Source organism: Saccopteryx bilineata, chromosome 1, assembly GCF_036850765.1.
Source record: "Saccopteryx bilineata isolate mSacBil1 chromosome 1, mSacBil1_pri_phased_curated, whole genome shotgun sequence".
In the NCBI taxonomy this organism is placed as follows: Eukaryota; Metazoa; Chordata; class Mammalia; order Chiroptera; family Emballonuridae; genus Saccopteryx; species Saccopteryx bilineata.
Genome location: NC_089490.1, coordinates 406361449 through 406383315, shown reverse-complemented (window position 1 = coordinate 406383315; position 21867 = coordinate 406361449). Strand labels below are relative to the sequence as shown.

Sequence of the window (21867 nt, the reverse complement as noted above, 5' to 3'; positions counted from 1 at the left end):
GGAAGGTTCACCAACCAGGAGGCGGGTAAGGGTGCTGCCTGGCGCTCCGAGAGGCTGCCGGCCACGTGGGCTCATCCCCAGGCCCGCGGTGGCCTGTCCACCGGGCTCCGCTAAGCTGAGGGCCACGCAGCCTCTTCCTCCTGTGAGCCCGGAGCCCTCGGCCCCAAGTGGCCGCGGCCTTCGACGTCGCCATTTGTTCAGACGACAGTCAAGGTGGGGGCCTGTCCAGTCGAGCCCAGGAGTGGGTCCCTGGGCAGCACAGCCTGGACCCAGGCAGTCCAGGACAGGAGCGGACAGGGCCCGGGTGTGGACAAGACCAGAGGGAACAGGGGGAGGTTGGATCTCTGTCCTCTTTGCCCGGAAAATAGAGGGGTTTGGGTGGTTGTCGCTGTTTTTAAGTTTCTTTGACCGGTCCTGCAGCTGCGGCCGGGACACCTGGGTGGAGGGGAGTGGAGTCCGCCACCCCAAGATGGGCTTCTTTGGGGAGTATTGATTGTTTTGAGCCCTGACACCCTGGACACCCCCCCCCACCCTTCCTAGTGTCCCCATCGGGTCAGGGCTCAGCTGCCCCGTCTGGCATCACCCAGACCGGGTGCCCTCACTCCCGGCTCTGTTTCGGGTGACTTCGGCGGTCCTGGGAGGAGACGGACCAGGTGTCACCGCTAGAGGGGACGGGGGTGGGGGGTGACGTGGTTGGGGCCCCCGGCACCTGAGTGGCAGGGCCTCCTGTGTCTCCGTCCTGCCTGCCCTGCTCCGTTTTGTCACCTGGGAAGGAGGGTGTGTGTCTCCCAAGGAACGCTGAGCTCAAGGGCTATTTTCACCCTCGTCCTTCCAAGGGACAGCTGGCTTCCTCCTCAGCTGTTGAAATGCCACCTCCTGTCCCCAAGGCACCCCCCACCCCACCCTCAGTCCCTTCGCACTGGGCAGGGAGGTGAGGGTCAGGGAGCAGCCCCGGGGGCTGGCTGTTCCTCTTCCCCCGGCTAGAGGAACTGGGGCCCAGTGGGGCCTCCGTTTCCTCACCTGGAGAGCGGGCCTTAGCCGGCTCCCGTTGAGAAGGGACACCCTGCTGGGGGTTCGCGGGCGCTCCTGGGTGCCCCCCCCAGACCGCCACCCAGAAGGACAAAGGGGAGCTCGGGCCAGCCGGGGAGGGGCTGAGCTGGCCAAGGCCTGACCGGACAGCCTGCCTCGCAGGCCCCCCCTCCCACCGTCTTGAGTTTCTGGGCCAAGGAGTCGAGGTTGGCTTGGGTGCCTATTTCTGGACATCTCAGCTGCCACACCAGCTCCTTAAAAATAACCCCCTTCCCTGGGCTCAGGCCATGACCACCCTTTATCTCAAGGAGGCTGACGGGTGTAGTCAGGCACTGCCAGGGGGAGAGGTGATGGGCACGGGAGGGTCAGGGTCCCGATGGGTCCCCATCGGGTCAGGGCTCAGCTGACCCGAAGCCTGGACTCTCTCGCTGACCCTCCAGCGAATAGCCCCTCAAAACGAGGCTGGCGGCCAGGGAGCGGGAGGCCTGGGGAGCCGGGAGGCCAGGGAGCAGGGAGGCACCCCCCCTCCTTCCTGACTCGACCCGAGGCCGGAGGCGGTGACTCGAGGGGCCCCTCCGCGTCCAAGTGGAGACATGGGGATGGAGATGGCTTTCAGCTGCCTGGAGGGGCCCTCGGGATCTCTGCGAGTTAATGACGCGTGGAGCCGAAACTGCTCGGGGAAATCAACATTCCTGACTGGGGCCCTGCACAACTGCGCCCACCTTAGCAATGCGGCGCGTTCGCATTTTTCCATGATGAACGCCTGTTTTTCTTATACAACAGCTCCCTGGGGTGGGGGTGCGGGGAGGGGCGGGGGGCCATAACTATTGTCTTCGGGCGAGCTGTAATGTGTTGTCATAAACTTGGTTGTCTAAATCCCCCACACTCCCCCTGCCCCCCGGCCAACAATCTCCTGCAGCTGTTCTTAGTGAGCGAGTTCCCAGGACCCGGCCGCCAGCACCGCGTACCGTGGCCAGCTCACCGGAAAACGGTCCTCGAGCACGCTGGCCCGGTGCCGGCTGCACCTGGACACGTGCAGGCCGGACACAGAGTTTCCCCGTAGACGTTGACAAATTCAAGAGCATGAACGAGGGGCCTGGGAAAGAGCAGGAGGGGGTGGGGGGGGTACGGCTGTCCGCTCGGAGCTGCGAAGCATGCGTGTGTGTGCGTGTGTGTGCGTGTGTGTGCGTGTATGTGCGTGTGCGTGCATGTGTGTGTGTGTGAGAGAGAGAGGGGGGCGGCAGAGGGAGGGGGTGACACATAAGGAAATGGCCCCCATCTGTCCTCATGAGCAGGGGGCTCAGGCTGCTGCCTGGGGGGACAGAGAGAGAGAGAGGAAAAAGGGGAACAGCTTGTCCTTCTTGTGACTTGGAAAGAGGGGTCTGCAGAGGGCCCTCTGCTTGTCCTCTGTGAGGGGACGCAGGGGGCCAGAGACGGGGGGCGCTGGGGTTCACACCAGGAATGTGGGCTCTTGTGGGGAGAGCGGGGTAGGAAGGCCAGGGCAAGAGAGCCCTCCCCAGCTCGGCCCAGGGGCAGAGACCACCCAGAGCAGATTGGAGTCAGCCAGGACAGGATCTCTGCTGTCCAGGGCAGCTGGGATGGGCCCCCCTGGCCTGGACAAGCACGGCCCTCCTCGGGGAGCACCGGGGAGAGCAGCGGGTGGGGGTGGACGCCTCGGCCTTCCAACATCCCGTCCAACTCCGGGATTCCAAGCTTCAGGCTGGAGCCAGGGAAGGAAGAGGGGGTGGGTGGGTGGATCTGAGTCTGGGGACTTGGAAGGAGCAGCAGGGGCCTCACGAGGAGGCCCCGAGTGTGGGCGGGGGTCCGCCCAAGGCCGGAGATGTGGCCTCCACCCTGTCCGCAGATGTCCCTCCTCACAGCCACCCTTCCCCGTGCCAACACCCTGAACCGAGGCCTCTCCTACCTCTCCTAACTCTGGCCTTGGTCTCTTCTCCCCCCCCCCCCCAGAAACCGCACTCCACCATGTCAGACGAGGAAGCGTGAGTAGCAGTCTGAATAACCCCCGCCACCGGCCTGGGGACCCCCGGGCCTCGACTGTGTTTGTGAGAAACCCCCCACCCTCCCCGAGCTGAGCGAAAACCCCTCACACTCTCCCTCTCTCTCTCTCTCTCTTTCTCTCTCCCTCTCTCCCCCCACAGTGAACAGGTGGAGGGTAAGTGTCACAGCTACTTCCTCTCTCTGCACGGCCCCTTGGGGAAGCCCTTGCCCCGCAGTTGACAGTGTGTATCTCTTTGGGGACCCCTGGCCGGAAGCCCTCGGTCCGTCCCGTTCAGTGGACCTTACCACAACCACTTTCTGGAAGTGGGCTCCTCCCTCCCCTCTGCCCGAGACCCCCTCTTGCTCAAAGGCCACGTGCCTGAGATGTGGTCGCACCTGAGCCCTGCCCTGCACACCACCCAGCCTGCGCGGCACAGACTGTTGGGGGGCGGCCTGGCCCCAGGCAGCTTCTAGAGGCCTGATCACTCTTCTGCCATGCTCTCCCAGGAGGACAGAGGCACTTGGGGTCCCAGACCCTTCCCAAAAACCGCTGTCATGGCCAGAGCCTCTTCCTCCTCTGGCAGCGGTTGGCCTCCGCTGGGCCCCAGGACACCTCGGTCCCACTCCCCTCCTAGGCCAGGCCTGGGGGGGTCGCCCTGCTTACACCCTCCTGTCCTTCCCTTTCTCCCAATGCAGAACAGTACGAGGAGGAAGGTAAGCCCGTGTGGCCCACCAGAGCCCCCACCCAGGCTGGGCCTCCTCCCTCCCTCCCTCCCTCCATCCATCCATCCATCCATCCATCAACTCAGCCTCAGCACCCTCAGCTGAGGGGGGGTGTTCCTGGCGCTCAATAATTCCCCACCCGACCCTCCTCACCATTAATTCCCAATGTGCCGTCACGGCTAACTTCCCTTCTCTTTAACCGATTAATAGACAAACACTCATTAATCATTCATTCTCATCGTGTCCGTCCGTGTTCGCTGGGCAGTGAGCTGGGGTTTGGTCATTAACACCCTCACCCTCATTACTAGCTGGGGGGTAATGAGGGGGGGGCTGGTGGTGTGGGCCCTGCCTGTCTCTGTGTCTCTGTGTCTGTCTGTACATCTCTCTGTCTCTCAGCGTCCCCGTCGCCCCCACCCCCACCCCGCCCCGCCCCGTCCCGTGCGGTGTGTAAACTTTGGGCGGAATCGGAAGCCCCCTCCCGCATGCCCAGCCCCGGCGTCGTCCGTGGGAACCTGCCTGCCCTGCCCGGGCAGGCGCACCTGGGAACCGTGCAGAGAGGTGGTTCTCAGGCTCGGCGGGGAGGTCCTCCTAGACCCTGGCACCCGCTCAGCCTTGGGAATGCTCGCGCGGGCCCTCACCGGGGCCGGCCGCTCTCCTGTGAGGCCCTCTGGGTGCTATGTTTTGAAAATATTTTGAAAACACTCGGCTCCCCTAACAACGTGAGCAAAGCAAAAAAAACAACAAAAAAACCCCACACATTTCTTTTTTTTTTCTGCTGAAAAGGTGGAAAGACTTTCTGAGAAGGGAAGCGTGGTCCCAGGAGCCACTCCTTGCCTGGGGAAGGCGCGGTGGCCTGTGGGCAGGGTCCCCCCCAGATACTCACACGTTTCCTCCGAGACACCCCCGACATGCACAGGGGAGCCGTCACCCTCAGGGCCACCCCGGGGGCCACCCGGCTCCCTGCAGACCTCCTCCTGGGGGTCGGCGGTCTCTCATCACACGTGGGGTTCGTCCCAGGTCCTCCATCGGGCACCCATGGGGCAAGACTCTTGGTGCACAAATACCTCAGTGCTGGGCAGGCAGGTGTAGCCCCACCCGGGGGGGAGGGAGAAGGAGAGGGACTAGGGGGCCCCCTGAGCCCACAAGCAGGTGGCCCTGCAGAGAGGCAGAGTCGAGGCCTGGGTCTCCAAGCCCCCAACCCAGCAGCCACGCTCCCTTCCCTTCCGACTTCTTTTCCCGGCGGCCCCTTCGCCCACTAACGACTGCTCTTGTCCCTTTCTCCCTCCCGCCCCCTGCTGCTCCCCGTCCAGAGGAGGCCCAGGAGGAGGAAGGTGAGTAAGCAGGGTCCCGGGCCACGGCCCTCACACACCGTCCAGCCCGTCTGCCCCGTGACCTGGACCCTCACGGCGGTCCCCCCGACCCCAACCCCTCGCCAAGGACGTGTGATGATGTGCTCCCGGCCTAACCCTCTCCTCTCTCCTCCTGCCCGCGCCCCCGCCCCTGCCCGCACCTGGCGCCCCTCCGCCTGCAGAAGTCCATGAGGAAGGTATGAACACACAGGACTTCTGATCCCCATGTGGGGCCCGGGCCCAGCTGGAGCCAAGGGGCCCCCCATGTGGCCTCAACATAATCTACTAACCACGGCCAGTGCTTGACCAGATTGGGGGTATCCTGAGGGCTAGGCGCCCCCCAACATGAGCTCAGGGGTGGGGGGTGGACCCTATGTGTGAGACGAACCCTGGCCGCTTCATCCTTGAAGAGAGCCCTCCGCCCCAGGGTGGGTCCCCGAGCCCATGGGACCTCTGACCCCTAGGCTGGGCCAGGGGCCCCAGGGCGGGTCTCTGGTGAGCAGAGGGCAATGGAGGAGCGGCCCCTGTGGCCTGACCTCAGCGCTGCCCCGAGCCCAGGCCCACCAGCCCCTAGCAGCTGCCCTTGTCCCTCCCTGGGCCCCTCCAACCTGCTCCAGGGGGCCCCCCGTCCTTCGCCACCACCACAGCCATCGCTCTCCAAGTGAGCACAGGCACGGAAGTCCTCCGAGGGGCCTGAGGACAGGGGGGACCCAAACGTCCCATGACTAGAACAGGGATGTCACCAGACCACCCAGAGCCGGCGGGCAAAACGCCACCCTCGAGCCTCAGTTTCCCCGTGCGCGAGGCAGGGACAGGATTGGGGTGTGACTGCACCCAGGGCCCACACTGACCGTGTCCTGCTCGCCTCCTGCATGCTCCCCCCTCGGCCTTGGCCACTGACCCTCCCGCGCGGTGACCGGCTGTGTCCATTAACCTCGGATCCTTCCTCCTTTGACCTCTGACCCACGGTCTTGCTTCTTGTTCCGTGCCCTCCTTAGCCCCCAAAGCTCATGAACCAGGTATGTTGCCGCCATGACTTCGGTCCCGTGTGGGTGCGTGTGCACACGTGGTTGTGTGTGGGTGGAACAGGAGCCTGGCCCCCGAAGGAACAAGAGGCCATTGTAACCTACTCACAGTGTGGTTGTGACCCCCTGCCCCTGCCTGTCCCTGCCCCAACCCGGTGTCCACCCCGAGATCACAGCGGCTTCTCTCTTCTCTCTCCTCACATGTGCCGCTTCCACAGAGGAGGTCCAGGAAGGTATGCGGTGCCCTGTGCCAAGCCCGGAGCCCCGTTTCCCTGTCCCCCACCCCATCCCCGTTCCTTCCTCCTTCCCTGTCTGCCTGTGTGACCCTCACCCCCGTTTCTAGGGGCTGGGACGGGTTAGGCTTTGGCGCGCTGGCTCAGGCAGGGCTGGCTGATGGGGCGCGTGCTTCCTCCTGAGCCCCCTGGCAAAGAACATTCTGAGGTGGGGGGTGGAGGGTGGGTGGGGTGAGGCCCTTCCTAAGCCCAGCAGGAAGTAGAGGATGGCCAGTCTCAAGGCCAAGAGGAGAGTAGGGCTCCAGAGGGTACAGGGCTAGAGTGGACAGTGCTGGGGTCCACCTAGACCCCCTGGACGCACTGGGGTGGGGTAGAGACGAGCAGAGGCAGGGCGGGCCGCCTACGCCCTTGCCCCAGATAGCAACCTGGGAAGGGGGGTGCGGGGAGGGGTGGGGGGAGGTGAAGCTTCGAGCTGGGCTGAGGTCCAAGGTGGGGACGGCCGCCATGAATCAACCAGGGGCCTTGCGTGCAAACCAGCAAGCCCTCAGGTCCCGGAGACCCACCCAGCCACACCTGGGCCGGAGCCAGACGTGCCCGGGCGTGAGGAGCCCCCGGTGCGGGGAGGGAGCTGCAGGCTCACGTCAGGGGCCCACGTCGGCCTCCACTTCAGCTCCTTCTGTTCACGTGTCCCCTCGGGGGGGTCTGCAGCCGGGGGGGGGCTCCCAGCGGGGCCTGAGCCCCAGAGACGACCCCCAAACAGCCTTCCCTTCCCTGGGCTCAGAGAGGCCACCATCAGGGAGACGAGGGGACGTCGGGCAGTGGCAGAGCAGGCAGAGGTGTCCAGGGAACAGGCCTGTAGGGGCTCCCAGATCACCAGACCCCCCCGCACCTGCCCCGAGGCAGACAGACAGACAGACAGACAGAAGGCAGGAGACAGGGATGCCAGGCTGCTGCCACCTGCTGCCTTGGGGACCTTTGCTGCATGTGTGGTCACTCTCCGCCCAGCGTCTGGCCTGAACCCCGCCCTCCCAGACCCCCGGGGGCCCAGCCGAGTGCTCCCCTGGCTGGGGCCACTCATCCCGCCACCCCTGGGCCAAGGTGCTGCTCCCAGCGTGACCCCGCCACTCACCCAGGCTCCCCGCCCACAGCGGGCAGTTCTCTGCACCCCAAGTGGCCCATGAGTTGGGGGGCCCACGGGGAGAACCTGCCCAATGCACACAGGCCGGGGGCTGGCCAGGCCGGACCCTCACCCCTGAGGGGCCCGCTGGCCACAGCCAAGTGCAGAGGAAGGCGCTCTGGGGCTCCAAGATGGTTCTCAACCGGGCATCTCCGCCCTGTCCACGCCCACCAAGGGCCCTTGGCAGGGACAGAGGGCCAGGCACGAGGTGTGGCCGGACCAGCTGCAGAACCCGGGCTGTAGCCAAGGCCAGCCAGGACCTCTCCCCAGCACCCTGGGGTGGGGGCAGTCAAAGGGAGCAGCCCCCACGGGAGGATAACCAGGGGAGCCCAGGCAGCTCGGGTCCGCAGTGTCCAGCTGGATGACTGGCCAGCCGACAGCCAGGCCGGGCCCGGAGGTGGCCAAGGCAAAGGTGGGGGAGAGAAGCTCCTCCCCGTCAGTGGCAGGCTCCCTGGGGGGCTGCTCCCCCCCCCCCCACATCTTCAGGGATGAGCAGACCTTGGCTCGATGGCCCCTGTGGGGAGCAGTGGACATCCCAGCCTCGGCAGGGCTTGGCCAAGGGCTTTAACCAACATGGCTTCCACAGGCCCGGAGCTCCACAGGCCCGGAGCTCCAACCAGCCCGGAGCTCCTAATTGCTCTGGGTTTGACCCAACCAAACCGCCACCAGAACCGTGTACCCCCAGCACCACGGCTGCGGTGCTGGGGAGAGTCCCGCCGTCCCACGGTGGAAAGACTCGCAGGAGCCAGCAGCCAGCACCCACAGGCCACAGAGGGCCCTCCTCTTTCCACCAGTGGGTGGGCGGGGTCTCCCAGGCTCCCCTGGCCCCCGGCATGGCCGCACACCCACCACCACCACCCTGGACAGCACCTCTCCGGCCCCCAGCTGAGGGCACTCATGGCGTCCAGGGAGTGCAGGCCTGCGCTGAGGGGAAGGGGGTCCAGGCTGCCCCACGCCCGCGTCCCCGCACCCTGCCTGCGTCCCGCTCCCCCCACGCTCCCCGCGGCCGTGCTGGCTTTTCTCTTGCATGTGTGCTTATGCCCAGAAGACAGCGAGGAGGAGGAGGAGGAGGAGGAGGAGGAGGAGGAGGAGGAGGACGAGGAAGGTAAGGGCCACGGGTCCTCCACGGTGGTGCCCAGGAGCGGGAGAGGACGCCCGCCCGCCTGCCCACTGTCTTGCTGGCTCCGTCCCTCTCCCTCCGATGGACGGGCTAGGCTGCATGGCACAGCATGGCCATCGTCACAGGCTCTCAGCTGTGGGGTCCCACAGGCGCCGTGCCTCCCAGGCTTCTGCCAGGCACAGAGGGGTGCTCTTGGGGACCACCCAGAGACCAGGAGCTGGGCAGCAGTGCTGGCTCCCGCCCGCCTCCCGGTCTTTGCCCCTCTGGTCAGACCAGCTCCGTCCTCTTCCAGCTCCCCGCACGGCCCCTTGACTCTCCAGTCCAGTCCTCCCTACCCCGGAGGACCTCCTGTTTCCTCCTTCCTTCCACCCTTCTCCCTCCTTGCATCCTGGTCCCCCCGACCCTGAGCACTCTTCCTCGGACCCCACAGGGACGTTGGGGGGCACAGGATGGGGACAAGAGCCTCTCATCCTGATGGGCAGGTTGGGTGGTGGCGGGCTCAGCTGGAGAGCCAGTGAACCCAGCAAGCCTCTCGCTAGGTGGACCCCCGGGGCCCCGTGGGCAGGAGTGGGTCCTCAGTCTCATGTGGTCTCTCTCTCTCTCCTCTCCCCATGCTGGCCGGCGCTGTGGTGACCAGAAGAGAAACCAAGACCCAAGTGAGTGTGGGGCCCGGTCAGGGCTGAACGCTGGGGCATAAGGCCTGGAAACCGTGCGTGCATGTGTGTACGTGTGCACATGTGTGTGCGTGCATGTGTGTGTGCACGTGTGCACGCGTGTACGTGTGTGTGCGTGCGTGCGTGTGTGTGCGTGCATGTGTGTGTGCGTGCATGTGTGCGTGTGTGCACGTGTGCGTGCGTGTACGTGTGTGTGCGTGCGTGCGTGCGTGTGCGCGCGCGTGTGCACGTGTGCACGTGTGCGCACGCATGTGTGTGCATGTGTGCGCGCGTGCACATGTGTGTGTGCGTGCGTGCACGTGTGTGTGCGCGTGTGTGCACATGTGTGTGCATGTGTGTGCGTGCGTGCGTGTGTGTGCACGTGTGTGTGCGTGCGTGCGTGCGTGTGTGTGTGCATGCGTGGAGGAAAAGCCCGAGTGTGCAGACTGGGTGGTCACCTAGGAAACCGGCATCCCCTGGGGCTGGGATCTGGGTGCCCCCAGAGGACCACACTGCTGTTGAGGCTGTGTGGGCGATGAGCTGGCCCCCAAAACCCTGACAGAAAGTTGTCCCTTCTTTGCCCCTCGAGGTGGAGTTTAAAATTCTTGGTATCCGACAAAGGCATTTTGTGAGGATGGGATTTGAGGGGGCAGCTGTGCCTTCCCCCACTGGCGGGGACCCCACAGACTCCGTGTGGCTGCTCTATCCCCTCCCACACACACCAGGGACAGCACAGGCAGACTCTGGGGGTCCCGCCGTATGTGACTGGCTCTGCCTTGGGTCATCCCGTAGGCAAGGTGGCCTTCCTTCAGGAGAAGGCTGTGGGCCAAGGAAGGAAGGGAGACAGGGAGCGGGGGGGGGGGAGAAAGGGGCACAGAGAGGCCCCCCAGCCCCCCCATCTGCCCTCTCTGGAACCCCCCTCCCCTCCCCGCCACGTCCCGCTGTGCTGTGGGGGCTCCCAGGGCCCGAGAGATAGGAAAGAACGGCTGAAAGTCCGGGTGGGGGGCCAGGAAGGAGGGTGCGGCCCCTGAGCCCCACTTCCCAGAAAGCAAGGCGAGGCTTCCCGACCTTTCCCTGTGCTGGGGCCTCCGGGCCCCTCGGGCGGGCGGGCTGGAAACCATCATCCCCGCTGGGCCGGCCCCTCCCTCCTTTATGGCATGTGTGAGATTGCAAGAGATTTATTCTGTATTTATTTTTTTTAATCCAAGTGTTCTGATTGCTCCGTGTGCGATAAACCCTTAAGCCCACAGCGCTCCGTGCGTGACGGGGGCCCCTCGACTCCCCGGCCCAGCCGTGCCTGCGTGCGCTCTGCACGGGTTGGAATTTCAGGGCATCCACACATGCCCGCCCGCCCCCGGGGAGTGGGGTGGGGGTCGGGGGGGGTGCCGGGGGAGCCCGGGGCCCCTCTGGAGCACGGAACAGCTCGCTTCCACCCCCAGCCACTATATTTGTCAGCAGTTTGAAGCCAAGCTGCCTGATCACAAGATATTTTCTAGTTTCCTTCTTTTAAAAAAAAAATGTTTGTGTTTTCATTATGAAAATAAAACACCTCATTAAAGGAAATTTGGAAAATACATAAAAGTCCACGGAAGAGGAGGAGGACAAGGAAGGGGGGGAAAAAATCATCTGTAACTCCCACCCAGCCAGCCAGACTGCGGGAAAGAGGAGAAATATATACATATATATGTGTATTTATATAAAATACATATATATTTTCTTTTTAAGACATTTATTTCTTCCTCCCCCTTCCATGCATCGGGCATGGAAAAAAAGAAAGAAAGAAAGAAAGATTTAAACCCTGAACTGTTTTTTTTTTTCAAAACCCGAGCCGTTTTTTGGTGTTTTTTTTTTTCAAACCCGGGACTGTCTATATAGAAACTTTGAATTCTGGCTTTCTTTCCTTCTTTTTTTTTTTTTTTTTTAAATGTAGCACCATTCATAAGTATTTTTCCATGTTGTTACATCGTCTTCTTAAATATTTTGAATGGCCACATAATATTCCATCAATTGGACAGACCATAATTTTCCTTAACCGATTCCCCTTCGTGCTGGACCGGCCGGCTCTCCCTCAATATTTTACCATCATAAATAACCCCGGGCGGGAAGCGTTTCTCGGTCTTTCGGGTTATTTCCCTAGGCCGCCTTCCCAGAACTGGAATTAATGGGTCGAAGAGTAGGAACGATCTCTCTCAAGGCTTTTTTGCACATCCCTGTCAAACCGGGCCTTCCGTGGGGGCCTCGCAAGCTAGCACGCGGCCGGCCGGCCAGTGGGTCAGTGGGTCTCCTACGTGGACCTGAGCGGGGGCTCTCTGTGCCCCACACACTGTGCTGGCTCTGCCCCAGCCCCACCCAGAGGAGCCAGGAGAGGGGGCAGCACTGATGGATGAGAAGGGGCCTCTCCTAGGGCCGTGCTCCTAGCATTCCTCTGATAACTGCAGGCAGACCTCCTCTCTCTCTCTCTCTCTCTCTCTCTCTCTCTCTTTCTCCCCCACTTCCCCCCATTTGTTAACTGCTCCTCTATCTTCTTTGAGAACCAGGAGAGGGAGGCAGGCCTATGGCCTCTGCCCATTTATCAAAACACAGGCCCGAGGGGCAAAGCCCTCTTGTTTTCCTAAATCATCCGGGCGCAGAAGGGGTGTAAGTCTTCTCTGCCGTTGCTGAAAAATACTTTTTTCTAGTCCAGGTGGGGGGTTTTTTTCTTTTCTTTTCTTTTCTTTTTCTATTTTTTTTTCTTCTTGACTTTTTTCCCCCCTTCGCCTCCTTTCTCCATGTTTGCCTTCCCCCACCCCACCCCCTCTCTTTCCTTCACATACATAAGTTTTTCATTTGCATGGAGTCATCTGGCCATCTTTCCCCCTCAGCGGGACCTTCTGAGCTCAGGGAAAAAAAAAAAGAAAGAAAGAAAGAAAGAAAAAAAAAACAACGTTTCCCAGTCCAACAGTTTGATCGATATTCAGTTCCCGCTTCTTCTTTCTACGGCTTGTTTTAAAAAAAAAGAAAGAAAGAAAGAAAGAAAGAAAGAAAGAAAGAAAGAAAGAAAGAAAGAAAGAAAGAAAGAAAAGAAAGAAAGGAAAGAAGAAAGAAAAGAGAAATCCATTGTGGCCCCGTCCTCTCAGTTGTTTTAACTCTTTGCTCCATCTGGAACGCATTGGGGGAGAGAGAGAGCGTGTGGGGCTGAGGGAGCCTGCTCACAGCTCACCGCCCGCCAGATTGGGGTGGGGGTGGGGGTGGGGGGCTCATTTCTTCTTCACAAAAACCGCTTTCTGCCTGGCGCCCTCCCCTCTGGGTCCCCGAGAAGAGGGTCACAGTGGGGCCACAGAAACGTGAAGGGTCCAGACAGCCATCCCTGACCACCGAGGCCCACACCGTCTCCCCCTCCCCGTTCTCCAACCCATCCACACACCCACCACCCACCCCACCCCAGAGGACATGTGGTAACCGCCCTGCCTCTGGGGTGACCCAGTGGCATTTATTTGTTTGAGAAAGAAACCGAGGGTGCCCTTCCTGGACAGACAGGGCTTGAGACAAGCGCTGAAACTGCCCAGCAGTTGGCAAAACAGAGACACTAAGAGGCTGAAACTTTCTTGAGGGGCAGGGGGCAGGGGAGGGGGAGTGGTCAAGCCATCCCCAGACAGCACAGCAGCGGGATGCACGGCCTGGAGCCAGGCCTGGTGGGGTCAGGCCCACTCTCCCTGGTGGGGTCCCCAGTTGTCTCTCTGCTCACGAGCCTCTCTCTCTCTCTCTCTCTCTCTCTCTCTCTCTCTCCAGACTCACTGCTCCTAAGATCCCGGAAGGGGAGAAAGTCGACTTCGATGTGAGTTTGTGGAAGTGGGACGGTCACATTGCCATCCCCAACCCCAGGGCTCCAGCCCTGAGAAGGTCATCCCTCAAGCGTCCAGAGCTAGGGCTTCCTGATCCCAGGGAATTCTGCTCTAAGTCACTCCCGAACCGGAGAAAACGTCTTCCACAATGACATCTCTTCCTTCTCTCCTCCTCATCCATGCTTCTATCCACCATCCATCCACTCATCTAGTGACCAGTCCATGTACTCACCCATCTATCCATTCACCCATCTATCCATTCACCCATCTATCCATTCACCCACTCATCATCCACTTATCTGTCCTGTCCTCCATCCACCATCCATCTACCCACCCGTCCACCACCCACTCATCCACCCGTCCACCACCCACTCATCCATCCGTCCATCCACCCACTCATCCATCCGTCCACCACCCACTCATCCATCCATCCATCCACCCACTCGTCCACCACCCACTCATCCATCCGTCCATCCACCACCCATCCATCTACCCACCCATCCACCCATCCATCCACCACCCACTCATCTACCCACTCATCTACCATCCATCCACCACCCACTCATCCATCCATCCATCCACCACCCACTGATCCATCCATCCATCCACCACCCACTCATCCATCCATCACCCACTCATCCACCCATCCATCCATCCATCCATCCACCACCCACTCATCCATCCATACATCCGTCCATCCATCCACCCACTCATCCATCCATCCACCACCACCCACTCATCCATCCATCCATCCGTCCATCCATCCACCTACTCATCCGTCCATCCACCACCCACTCATCCATCCATCCATCACCCACTCATCCACCCATCCATCCGTCCATCCATCCACCCACTCATCCATCCATCCACCACCACCCACTCATCCATCCATCCATCCGTCCATCCATCCACCTACTCATCCGTCCATCCACCACCCACTCATCCATCCATCCATCACCCACTCATCCACCCATCCATCCGTCCATCCATCCACCCACTCATCCATCCATCCACCACCACCCACTCATCCATCCATCCATCCACCACCACCCACTCATCCATCCACCCACCCATCCATCCACCCACCCACCCATCCATCCATCCATCCACCCATCCATCCACCACCCACTCATCCATCCATCCATCTGTCCATCCATCCATCCACCCACCCATCCATCCATCCATCCATCCATCCACCACCCACTCATCCATCCATCCATCCGCCCATCCATCCACCTACTCATCCATCTATCCATCCACCACCCACTCATCCACCCACCCATACACCCATCCATCCACCACCCACTCATCCATCCATCCATCCACCACCCACTCATCCATCCATCCATCCGTCCATCCATCCACCCACCCATCCATCCATCCACCCACTCATCCATCCATCCACCCACCCATCCACCCACCCATCCACCCATCCATCCACCACCCATCCATCCATCCATCCACCATCCATCCATCCATCCGTCCATCCATCCACCCACTCATCCATCCATCCACCGTCCATCCACCACCCACTGATCCATCCATCCATCCATCCATCCACTCATCCATCCATCCATCCGTCCATCCACCACCCACCCATTCACCACCCATCCATCCACCATCTACCCATCCATTTGTCTCTCCAACAAATTATCTTCCCCACCAGTGTCCTCTCTGCCAGCTCACGCAGGAGGACATCTCTGAGGATAGTTCCAAGGCCCAATTAGAGCTGGTCCACCCCAGGGGTCTTGATGACGTCACGGCTGTGCTGGGCCTGGACTCACCCATGAGGTGGGGGTGGGGTGGTGCCATTTCCGCCCCTGTGGCTCAGGGCTCCCTTGCTGCTCTCGTGGCAGCCAGAGGAGTCGGGGCCTCCCTGCGGGAGCGCGGTGGGCCAGCGAGGCCGGGTGGGGGCACTGACGGCCTCCCCGCCCACAGGACATCCAGAAGAAGAGGCAGAACAAGGACCTCATGGAGCTGCAGGCCCTCATCGACAGCCACTTTGAAGCCCGGAAGAAGGAGGAAGAGGAGCTGATCGCGCTCAAGGAGAGAATCGTGCGTGAGGGCAGTCCGTCCGGGAGGGAGTCCAGGACGGGGCGGGGGGTGGGGGGCACTGGTCAGTGTCAGAGGGGCTGGGGTTGACCCGCTCCTCTGACCGCAGGAGAAGCGCCGTGCGGAGAGAGCTGAGCAGCAGAGGATTCGTGCCGAGAAGGAGAGGGAACGCCAGAACAGGCTGGCGGTGAGGCGGTGCCCCTGCCCAGCCCGGACCCTGAGCCCTGCCCGTGGACATGCCAGCATCCCTGCCCCTCTGCTCCTGAAGGGCCCCCTCCTGGGACACTGGCCAATGACCAGAGCCCCGCAGAAGCCCAGAGAGGGGGGGGGAGAGAAGAGGGGGGAGAGAGAGAGAGAGAGAGAGAGAGGGAGAGAGGGAGAGGGAGAAAAAGAGGGAGAGGGAGAGAGAGAGAGGGAGAGAGAGAGAAGGAGAAGGAGAGAGAGGGGGGAGAGAGAGGGGGAGGGGGAGATAGGGGGGGGAGAGAGTGAGGGGGGGGGAGAGAGGGAGAGAGAGAGGGGGGAGAGAGGGAGAGGGCTGACCCCGACCAGGTCCTGAGCGCCTGCCCGCATGGGGCAGCTCAGGCCCGGCACTGAGGGTCGTGGGGGTGGATGGGGTCTCTGCAGGAGGAGAAAGCCCGGAGGGAGGAGGAAGACGCCAAGAGGAGGGCCGAGGACGACATGAAGAAGAAGAAGGCTCTGTCCTCCATGGGCGCCACCTACAGCAGCTACCTGGCCAAGGTGAGCGTGGGTGCTCGGAGCCCGGGGCCGCCCGGCCCGGCCCAGCCTGTCGGTGGTCCCGGCCGCCCTGTCCTGAGGCCGGGCCCCTCGGCCCTGTCCCCTTTCAGGCTGACCAGAAGAGAGGCAAGAAGCAGACCGCCCGGGAGATGAAGAAGAAGATTCTTGCTGAGAGACGGAAGCCACTCAACATCGACCACCTCAGTGAGGACAAGCTGAGGTGAGGGGGGTCCCGTGCCAGGAGCGGTGTGGGGGGCCTTCTCTGAACCCACCGGCTTTCAGGGTCTCTGGGAGGTCCCTGCGGCCAGCTCTCGGAGGTGACCAGGGGAAGGACAGTGGGTGGCCGGGTCCCTGCCTTCCGGAGCTTATGTGGCCAAGCCTGACCTCTGTGTCCCTTTCCAGGGACAAGGCCAAGGAGCTGTGGGACACCCTGTACCAGCTGGAGACGGAGAAATTCGAGTTTTCGGAGAAGCTGAAGCGTCAGAAATACGACGTGAGTTCCAGGCACCCCGTGTCCTCGAGTCCCAGGTCTCACCCGCCAGCCTGTCCGTCGCCTCCCCGGGCCCCACGGGGCCAGACCCCACGCCGACCCTGCTCTTCCGGGCTGGCGTCCGTCTGTCTGTCTGTCTGCGTCCTGAGCCGTCAGCCCTGGCTCTGAGGGTGGCACAAGGGAGCGGCGGGCAGAGGCCTCAGGTCCCGTTTCTGAACGGCCCGCGGCGTGCGGAGAAAGCCCCCCCACGGCGTGTCACGAGCCCGTCCCACGGCGACACGGGGTTCTCCGGGCTGTGGGTCGTCCCGAGTCCCGGCCACACTGACGCTGAGACAGGGGGTCCCTCGGAGCCGCTGCGCACCCCCTCTCGCGGCTGAGACGGAGGGCCGGGACTGGCTCCTCTGGAGGGCGGCTGCCCGCGGTCACCGCAGGGGACCTCAAGTCTCAGCGGCAGCCCGGTGCCTACAGCGGCCCCCCCGGCGTGCGGGGACCCCAGGGGGGATGTCAGTCTCGGGAACGTGCAGACCTGGGAACCTGCAGCCTGGCTGTCACCGGCCTGGGGCCCGCCCCTCGCTCTCCCAGGGCTCCTGGCGGGGGGACAGTCCACACAGCCAACCCTACCAGCCACTGACCAGAGGGCGTGGGGGGACCGGGGAGGACGTCAGTCCACATAGTCAACCCTACCAGCCACTGACCAGAGGGTGCGGGGGGACCGGGACCGATGGCCGGGTCCTTTCCAGGAACCCTGTGCCCTTGGGCAAGTCACCTGGCCTGTTGTTGCCTCAGTTTCCCCACTGCTAGCAGAAGTTAGAGGACCGTTCTGCTCCTCGCAGGCTGCTCCCAGGAGCACACACTTCCTGCCGGCATGCAGGGTGCAGGCACGAGGACAGTGCAGCCTTCCCACAATGCTCCCCGGGTGGGGCTGGCTGGGGCAGGAACGGGCTTCACGCTCACAGGGCCAGACCGGCTCCGTGCCTCCTGACAGGCCCAGGCACAGCCCCTCAGGGGCCCTGGGCCTGGTGGGTCCACGAGGGGCCCGGCCCAGGCAAGCCCAGTGCCCGGTGGGGCCCAAGCCTGAGCCGCCCACCCAGCCCCGTAACTGTCTTGGTCTTTCCAGATCATGACCGTCCGGGCCAGAGTGGAGATGCTGGCCAAGTTGTAAGTAGCCGGGTCCAGGTAGGGCCAGGCTGGTGGTGGTGTGAGATGCACGGTGAGCCTCTCGCATGGCAAACCCCAGGTCGTAGAGGATGCTGGCGGCAGCGGGCACGGAGGTGACGGAGGCCTTCGCCCCTCTCCCCCTGCCTTCGCCTCCTCCTGACTGCCTGGCCCAGGGGCTCCTGAGGCTGAGCTGCCTGCCTGCTTGGCAGGGGGGAAGGGGCCTTGCCCTCCCCCGAGCTTCCCCTCGGGACAGTCAGGAAGAGGGGACGGCTGGGTCACCGAGCCGGCGGGAGGGTGGCCCTGAGCCCCAGCGGCCACCCGCCCGAGAGCCAGGGGCTCGGTTTGCGAGCCTCACCTTCCGCCCCGGCCCTCTGCCCCCCCATCCTGCCGCAGGCTGGAAGGTAAGTGGCCACTGTGGAGCTGCTGTGTGCCTTACGTAGTGACCCAGTCTCCAGGGCGCCACCACCAACAGTAAGTCAGAGCCTGAGGGCCACGGACAGTGCCCTCCAGCCAGACGAGCCAGGACCCAGCAGGGTAGCAACTGGCCCTCCTGGGGCACCTCGGCCGCCCGACTGGGCCGCTGCCGGAGGAGGAGGAGGAGGAGAAGGAGGAGGAGGAGGAGGAGGAGGCCTGCGGTGAGGAAGGGTGTGCCGGCCGGCGCCCGGCCTGCGCTGCTGGGACCCGTCACGGTAAGCAGTCCGTGTTGTTTGCAGATCACCAACCTCCGGAGCCGGATCGACCAGGCCCAGAAGCAGTGAGTCGCCTGCCCGTCCTCGCTCTGCGCTGGGCTCACGGTGCCAGGGGACAGCTGCCCCTGCCCCACCCGGGGACGGGCGGCTTTAGCCAGTCCCTCCTGGCGGCCGGCCCTCAGCAGAGCAGTAACAGGACTAACCCAACTGGTCGGCCACTAACCCAACTGGTCGGCCACACGAGCCAGCCCATGGGGGCCGCCCTGGCCGCCCAGCCTCCTTCCCGCCCTGCCCCGGAGCCTGGGAGGCCGGGACATGGCCAGCAGGAGGCCTGGGGGCCGGTCTGGGAGGCCTTCCGAGTGGCCCAGCACAGGCGGCCTGGGCTCCTGCCCATCCACGTGGTGTGTCGTTCCGAAGGCAACCTGGGACAGGGGATGAGGAGGCCTGGCCTTGTCACCAGGCCCTCTGTGACCCTCGTTCCTCAGGACAGTGGACCTCAGTGTCTGTAAGATCGGCCCCTGGGGCTGTAACTGCTGGGGACGCCCGGAGAAGCCAGTGTCCACCTCTGGGCCCCCGAGCAGTCCTGCTCTAGGAAGCAGTGTCCCCGAGATGGCTTGGAGTTGGAAAGTTTAAGGTTCTCCTCTGCCCCCTTGCTGCTCCCTGGGGTGGGCCCTTCCTCCCGGGCTTGGCAGGGAGGGGCAGGGGCTGACACCAGCCGGCCCCCAAGAGTGGGCCTATGCGTGTGCGTGTGTGCGTGTGTATGCGCGTGTGTGGGGACGTGTACGTGTGTGTGCACGTGTGTGGGGGCACGTGCGTGTGTGGGGCATGTGCGTGTTGTGTGTGTGTGTGCGCGTGTGGGGGGCGTGTGTGTGTGCACACGCGTGGGGGGCATGTGCGTGTGTGTGTGCACGTGTGTGAGGGGCACGTGCATGTGTGTGCGTGCGTGTGTGCGTGTGTGGAGGCACGTGCGTGTGTGTGCGTGCATGTGTGTGGGGGCACGTGCGTGTGTGTGCGTGTGTGTGCGAGTGGGGGGCGTGTGTGTGTGCACGTGTGTGGGGCACGTGCATGTGTGTGCGTGTGTGTGTGCGCGCAGGGGGCACGTGCGCGTGTGTGCGTGTGTGTGCGTGTGTGGGGGCGTGTACGTGTGTGTGCACGTGTGTGGGGGCGCGTGCGTGTGTGTGTGGGGGCACGTGCATGTGTGTGCGTGTGTGTGTGCGCATGTGTGCGCGTGTGTGGGGGCGTGTGCGTGGGGGGGCGTGTGTGGGGGCGCGTGCATGTAAGAGCTCTCAGGAGGGGTCCTGCAGGACATGGGACATGGGTGCAGCCACCAGCACTGGGCCTTCCCCAGCCAGTTTTCCAAAAAGACAGCCTCTGAGCTCACACACTCTGGTCCGCATACCCACATCACCTAAGATGGCACCCAGCTTGCCCCTGGGGTGGTGACCTCCTGGCCCCAGTGTCCAGCTCTAACCTGTGGCTCAGTGACCAAGACTCTGGAGCGAGACAGAGACCTCCTCGGGTCCCGAGTCCAGAGGGCCAGCGCTGTCCCCTCTCCCTGGAGCAAGAGGCCAGAACAGCCCGCGGCTGCAGGGGCCTGTGACCCAGGCAGAACATTCTTTCCCGGGCAAAGTCACCGGGAAGCTGACAGCCATCTGCGGAGACAGCTTCCCGGGCAGGCTTGAGGTCGACCCTCAGTGGGGCCCCTGGGGCAGGAAGGAAGTTGAGGAAAGGGCGTCCCCTGGGCTGTGCCTGTGCCTCTCTTAACCACACTAACCGCTCGGCACGACACTGCCCAGGCCCAGCCGGGCCAGATACAGGTGAGTCGCTGCTGCTTGGATGAAGCCAGGAGTGTGTGCTGGGGGTTTCGGGGGGCCGGGCCAGGCCAGGCCAGGCCCCTCGTCCTGGCAGCAGCCTCGGTGGGCAGAGCTGTGGGGGACGGGGACGGAGTTCGACCACAGTCCTGGACACCCTGGTGCTCAAGACCAAACTGCTTTCCGTTTGCAGCAGCAAGAAGGCCGGGGCCACAGCCAAGGGCAAAGTCGGCGGGCGCTGGAAGTAGAGCAGACAGAAGCGCCCCCCCCCCAAGCAGAGGCGACACCCTGGGGCGGCCCCCATGGTGGTGGCGTCCGGTCCCCAGGCCTGGGGGTGGAGGGCCCACTCCGGAGCACCCCCCATGTCTCTGTCCTCTCTGCCCCCATCACCTGGGGTCTGTGAATAAAGCCGTCAGACTCCCCTCGGCCCAGGTGTGTGTTGGCTCTCGGGGGGGGGGCAGTGAGGAGGGGACAGAAGTATGAGGGTTCTGGGGACGACGGGTGCTCTCCTCAGGGGCAGCCCAGCAGACCCCCGGGCTGGGGCCTGCCTCTGCTGTGGGCCCCGGACCCAGGGTGACCTCCCCACCCCCAGGTCAGCCAGTGGCTTCCACCCCAAGAAGCCCCTCCGTTTCCCCCGCAGCTGGGGCCCTCAGTCCCACGGAAAGCCCCCCGGCCCCCTGGGCCAGTGCTGAGGCCGGACGTGCTTTGCTGTTGGAGAGGGTCTGGGAGGAGGGGGGGCCTGGAACACAGTGGGAGTCTTTACAAACGTTCCCCAGAAGTGTGGGGGCAGAAGGAGCCCAGGACCAGGTTCAGGGGGGTGGGGGCGCAGCCTGAGGCCCTCCGAGGCCCCCACCCCGCAGAAGGAAGCCGAGGAAAAGCACGTTCGGCGAGAGCAGCGGGCAGACAGCCTGCTTTCTGCCAGGAGAACACAGCGGCTCTGTGCAATAAATCTGAAAACCCTGACCCGGCGGGATTACGGAAAATATAAATCAGAGAAATTGGATCAAGACGCACAGCCTCACACAGCCAGGTATTCAAGGAGGAAGTTTCCTGAGTCCGGAAGGGCCCCCCCAGGAAGGCTCTGCAGAGGGGGGGAGAGAGTGGGGAGCGGGCCCAGATGGGACCCCCCAACCCGGGGGAACCCTGGAGAGGTCCTGAGCACGTGGGAGCACCAAACACACACCACACACACACACACACACACCACACACACACAACCACACACACACACAATCATACACACACACACCACACACACACCACACACACACACACAACCACACACACACACAATCATACACACACACCACACACACACACAACCACACACACACCACACACACACACACACAACCACACACACACCACACACACACACACAACCACACACACACACCACACACACACCACACACACACCACACACACACACAACCACACACACACACCACACACACACCACACACACACACAATCATACACACACACATACCACACACACACACAAAACCATACACACACACACCACACACACACAACCACACACACACAACCATACACACACACCACACACACGCCACACACACCACACACACACACCACACACACACAATCATACACACACACAACCACACACACACAAAACCATACACACACACCACACACACACAACCATACACACACACCACACACACGCCACACACACCACACACACACACAATTATACACACACATACCACACACACACACAAAACCATACACACACACCACACACACCACACACACACAACCACACACACACAACC

General features: G+C 62.8%; 1 protein-coding gene across 3 annotated transcripts; it reads left to right on the top strand.

Moving 5' to 3' along the window:
- Positions 1 to 5064: 5064 nt before the first annotated feature.
- TNNT3 (troponin T3, fast skeletal type) lies at positions 5065 to 20489 on the top strand. 3 transcript variants are annotated; one of them, XM_066252357.1, is made up of 12 exons: positions 5282 to 5296; positions 6098 to 6118; positions 6343 to 6357; positions 9292 to 9310; positions 13076 to 13121; positions 15067 to 15183; positions 15290 to 15367; positions 15805 to 15918; positions 16026 to 16135; positions 16318 to 16408; positions 18277 to 18317; positions 20257 to 20489. In XM_066252357.1, exons 6-12 carry the CDS (start codon positions 15100 to 15102, stop codon positions 20309 to 20311), a joined length of 573 nt encoding a protein of 190 aa, XP_066108454.1. In that variant the 5' UTR covers positions 5282 to 5296; positions 6098 to 6118; positions 6343 to 6357; positions 9292 to 9310; positions 13076 to 13121; positions 15067 to 15099; the 3' UTR covers positions 20312 to 20489. The 3 variants fall into 3 exon arrangements, with proteins under 3 accessions (XP_066108455.1, XP_066108454.1, XP_066108453.1); XM_066252358.1 differs by lacking the exons at positions 5282 to 5296; positions 6098 to 6118 and adding an exon at positions 5065 to 5081; XM_066252356.1 differs by lacking the exons at positions 5282 to 5296; positions 18277 to 18317; positions 20257 to 20489 and adding an exon at positions 17523 to 17582 and having other exon boundaries at positions 6102 to 6118.
- Positions 20490 to 21867: the final 1378 nt, after the last annotated feature.